This window comes from Gekko japonicus, unplaced genomic scaffold (genome assembly GCF_001447785.1).
Source record: "Gekko japonicus isolate JY-2015 unplaced genomic scaffold, Gekko_japonicus_V1.1 scaffold2186, whole genome shotgun sequence".
In the NCBI taxonomy this organism is placed as follows: Eukaryota; Metazoa; Chordata; class Lepidosauria; order Squamata; family Gekkonidae; genus Gekko; species Gekko japonicus.
The window spans coordinates 60,224-65,223 of NW_015172071.1; the positions used below are offsets into that span (position 1 = coordinate 60,224).

The 5,000-nt window shown below is 50.4% G+C and overlaps 1 protein-coding gene across 1 annotated transcript in view; it reads right to left on the reverse strand.

The window, feature by feature from the left end:
- The window catches only part of AACS (acetoacetyl-CoA synthetase), an 85,491-nt gene that overhangs the window by 18,132 nt on the left and 62,359 nt on the right, over nucleotides 1-5,000 (reverse strand). The window contains exons 11-13 of the mRNA XM_015420852.1: nucleotides 4,618-4,670; nucleotides 2,633-2,698; nucleotides 928-1,050 (exon numbers count right to left, since the gene is read on the reverse strand). Of these exons, the coding sequence (XP_015276338.1) occupies nucleotides 928-1,050; nucleotides 2,633-2,698; nucleotides 4,618-4,670 (242 nt within the window). The remainder of the gene's footprint in view (nucleotides 1-927; nucleotides 1,051-2,632; nucleotides 2,699-4,617; nucleotides 4,671-5,000) is intronic.

A 5,000-nucleotide genomic window follows, 5' to 3' on the forward strand; every position in this document is an offset into this window, starting at 1 on the left:
CAGTCCTTGCATCTCCGATTTTAAAAGAAACAGTCAGAGGTTTTCAGATAGCAGGGCCGAGAGAGATGGGTATTCGGCTAGATCAGGGGTGGCCAAACTGCGACTCGGGAGCCACATGTGGCTCTGTCACAGATATACCCCCCTTTCCTTTCCTTCTCCCCCCCCCCCCCCCCCATCATTTCCTTCCTTCCTTCCTTCCTCTCTCTCCCCGTCTGAAGTTAAATATCATGATCAATCTCTATTTTTACCCTTTTTGTTTTTATTTCCAGCAGTCTCCTTTCATGTTCATAAAAAGCAAATCTGCATAGTTCCAATAAAAACCTGTGGGTTATGTATTTGTTCATGTCTCGCAGCTCTCAAATATCTGACATTTATTTTATGTGGCTCTTAAGTTAGAGCTGCGGTGGCTCAAGTGGTGAAGACGCTGAACTGCAGGCTGTGGAAGGTCGGTAGTTCAGCAGTTCGAGACCCGGGTGTGCAGCATGACGGAGTGAGCTCCCGTCTCTAGTTCCAGCTCCTGCCAACCTAGCCGTTCGAAAGCAAGACATTGCAAGTAGATCAATAGGGACCACTTCGGTGGGAAGGTAACAGCGTTCCGTGCGCCTTGGTGTCTAGTCATGCCGGCCACATGACCACGGAAACGTCTTCGGACAGCGCTGGCTCTTCGGCTTTGAAACGGAGATGAGCACCGCAACCCTAGAGTCTGACTCGACCGGCTTTCGAGCGAGGGAACCTTTACCTTTACCTTTAAGTTAGGTAAGTTTGGCCACCCCTGGGCTAGATGGACCAGTGACTCAACACAGGACAGTTGCGGTGGCCAAAGACGCGCAAAGCCCCGCTGTTGCTTAGCGACCACAGCATCCACATCCCTCTGCCGGTACCCTCTGGAACGCCCGAGCCAAGGCCCGGCCTCTGGAAATCACCTACCTGAAATGGATCCCAGCAGGACGCTGCTCTTTATGCACCTGTAGACGTACTCGTAACTCTGGGGCTTGAGAGGCGAGCCGGTCGACAGGATGGTATGGAGCGTCTGGAGGTTATGAGTTTCACCTTGCGGGGAAAGCGGGGGGGGGAGAGATCAAGCATGAAGCAACATTCGTAATGCGACTATATTTCCGTTTTTCATCTGGCACTTAAAAATCTAGAGGCTTCGAGCATGGTCTGCTCTTCCAGTGAGCCTTAAACGCCTGAGTACATGGAGATGTCTCCTATTAGAAAACAGCTTTAACTTATTTTATTTACTTACTCATTGAAAACATTTTTCTGCCGCGTTTCCACCCAATCGGGGTCCACACGGTGGGAACGAAAAAACATTCAAACATTTCAGTGATTTAAAATGTTATTAAAATGATAAAACGATTCAACTGAAAAGATGAAACGCCAGGAGGAGGACCAGTAACCGTCCACTGGGAGTATGCCAGACAAAGCAAAAAAAATTCCACCGGCTGGCAAAAGACACAGATAGAGAGAGAGAGGGGAGGCCCAAGGTTTTGGAGCCACAACCAAGAAGGCTCTTCCTCGAGTTGCCACTCAGCTCCAGATATACAAACACAAATGAGGCGTTCGGTGTGAGTAGATATAACACACTATCAACCAAATCACACCAAAAACAGACCATCAAATGTTATATAGCTCTCTATTAAACACTTTCCGACATGAGTTATACAATACAAGAACTTGCATCACATATCATACAGAAACATTCAATGCATGCATATGAATTTATACACACTTGAACGGCTCCCGTGGTCAAGGAATAGGCATTAAGCTGAAAGTTTCCCCTGCTCAATGCAACAAACAAGACAGTGCTAGAAATACGACGTTCGTTATCGTAACATATTTCGGGAAAGGCTGATCCAATCATTGCGGCTTCTAGAGACCTCGCCGGGAGCGGGATGAGACCGACCACAGTTCACGGATGCTTCAGAGGGGAGCCGTGTCAGCCGGCAGCACGACAGCCAGATTCGAGTCCAGTGGCACCTCACGCCCCCCAAAATCCCATTGGTCTCTAGGGTGCTAAAAGGTAAAGGTTTCCCTTCCTCAAGAGCTAGTCCAATCCAACTCTAGGGGTCTCATCTCCATTTCCAAGCCAAAGAGCCAGCGCTGTCCGAAGACTTCTCTGCGGTCATGTGGCCGGCATGACTAAACGCCGGGGCGCACGGAACATTGTTACCTTCCCACCGAAGCAGTACCTATTTATCTACTTGCAATTTCTTGCTTTCGGACTGCTAGGTTGGCGGGAGCTGGGGCCAGAGACGGGAGCTCACTCCGTCACGCGGCACTCGGGTCTCGAACTGGCGAACTACAGACCTTCCGGTCTGCAGCTCAGCGTATTAACCTCTGAGCCACCGCGGCCTCTCTAGGGTGCAACGGGACTCCAAACTAGCTGTTCACAAACAAATCCTCAATTCTATGGGAACGTGACTGGGTGGGATCCCCCGGTTCCGTTCCCACTGATGGTGGCATTTCCCCCTGCTGCCTGAAATAAGGCTCCTTGTGCCAAACAAAGCGTCTCCATTCATAAGAGTGGATTCCTGAGACCCAGCCCCCCTTCACAAACGCATGCAGAATGAGGCGAGGCAGCGAGAGAGACTGTGAACCCAAAGGGATGCAAAGGGTGCCCGACACTTACAGGGCTTCAGGTTCTTCTCTTCGAGCACCGCCAACCACTTGGCGCCCGTGCCTAGTATAGTGATCCTGCAGAAAACCGGAACAAAGCAGCCATTTCAATACAAACCCTTCCCCGACCTCTCTCTTCCCCCGCCGCCAAGTAGAAGAAGAAGAAGAGATTCGATTTATACCCCGTCCTTCACTACCCAAAGGTGTCTCAGAGCAGCTTGCAAACTCCTTTCCCTTCCCCTCCCCACAACAGACACCCTGTGAGGTAGGTGGGGCTGAGAGAGCTCTTGACAGAACTGCCCTTGAGAGAACAGCTCTGACAGAACTATAGCTTGCCCAAGGTCATCCAGCAGCTGCAAGTGGAGGCGTGGGGAATCAAACCCGGTTCTCCCAGATTAGAGTCTATGCACTTAACCACTACAGCAAGCTGACTCCTACACCAAACTGTCTTTCACCTCCAGAAGGAACAATACGACGGCTCTTTTCAAACTGCCCTTGTGTTCCATTTTAGTCAGTGTTTGGCTAATGGATTTTTTCCTGTCATTCCAGACAGACCCGTTTGAGTAACCGGGTGCTAGCGGAATTCATTTACCTGTTCGTACAAACCCGCTTGTGACAGGTTAGCAAAGCTTGGCTGAGCTGCTTTCCCCCCATTTTCAACCCTTCTGCTGTGCTTCTAAATCGCTGTGGGATGCTGTTTAGAATGTCCCTACAGCTTCCTACAATGCCACTTTCCCCCCCTGCACCTTTTCACCACACGATCCTCAGACTTTTGTTTTTAATGTTCTAAGTTGAACGCTACAGCGCTGAGCCAATATAGCACTGCAGTGCTATAGCGGCACCATTGAGGAGGGAGAGGAAGAAGAATGTTTCTATACCCTGCCCTTCACTACCTAAAGGAGTCTCGGAGCAGCTTACAATCGCCTTCCCTTCCTCTCCCCACGACAGACACCCTGTGAGCAATGCTCCCTTCCAAGCTGTGGAGTCTTGTGTGCAAAAATCCTACTTTGTGAGCTACTGGCATTAAAGTTGTGAGCCAGCGATGTGGCTGCTGCATAAATTAGTTTGCTCTTCTGGAGCCATCTTTCCTGAGCTGAGACACAAATGTGTGAGCCGGAGGCTTAAAAACTGCGAGCTAGCTCACACTAACTCAGCTTAGCGGGAACACTGCCTGTGAGGTAGGTGGGGCTGAGAGAGCTCTCTCGGGAACTGTGACTGACCCAAGGTCTCCGAGCTGGCTTCATGTGGAGGAGTGGGGAATCAAACCTGGTTCTCCAGATTACAGTCCTTCCAACTCTTAACCACTACACCAAACTGGCTCAAGGCATCTCAGTGGTGCCACTATAGAGAAGAAGAAGAGATTGGGATTTATACCCCGCCCTTCACTACCCAAAGGTGTCTCAGAGCGGCTTACAAACTCCTTTCCCTTCCCCTCCCCACAACAGACACCCTGTGAGGTAAAAGAAGAAGATGATATTGGATTTATACCCCGCCCTTCACTATCCAAAGGAGTCTCAGAGCGGCTTACAAACTCCTTTCCCTTCCCCTCCCCACAACAGACACCCTGTGAGGTGGGTGGGGCTGAGAGAGCTCCTGACAGAAACTGCTCTTTTTCAAGAACAGCTCTTATCAGAACTACGACTTGCCCAAGGTCATCCAGTCAGGCGCAAGTGGAAGAGTGGGGAATCAAACCCGGTTCTCCCAGATTAGGGTCCACACACGTAACCACTACACCAAACTGGCTCTCACTCCATATAGCACTGAAGTGCTGTATTGATCTAGTCATGCTACAGCACTCGACTTAGAACGCTTTTTTTTAAGTCCAAGGAAGATCGCGCGGCAGAAAGGGGCGGAGGGGGGGGAAGCAGCACTCTATGAAATGACCGTGGCTCATTAATGGAAGGGAATTCACTATATAAAAACCCCGTCCCTGGGTCTCTTCACCTAAAATCCGGCCAACAACAAAAATCCAGTTTAGAATGGTAATGCGAAAAAGGCCAATGGCATTTAGAATGTCTGTAGAAATCGAGGGAGCAGGGCAAAGAGGAACTCTGCCATTCTTACAACAACCCCATGCAAGAGGCCAGTCTCATTTCAGCACTGCAGAAGGGTCGGTCTTAAGGCAAGGTTTGACCCCGGGGGCTCCGTCTCCAAGGGCGCTCTGTTTGCCGCTCTGCCAAGCTCGGTGGCAAAGCAGTTGTGGCATCGCCCGTTGCTGAAATCTCACACAAGCAGCAAGAATTCGTCTCCCACCGACTGTTTCAATGCCCCGCGGGGCCGTTCGCTTAAGCGTGGTGGTAGGGGTTTTCAGGGGAAAAAAAGAAATAGGACGGGTGAACGTTCCCATGCAGCCATTCAGAGGCTGCAAAGAATTCTCTTTC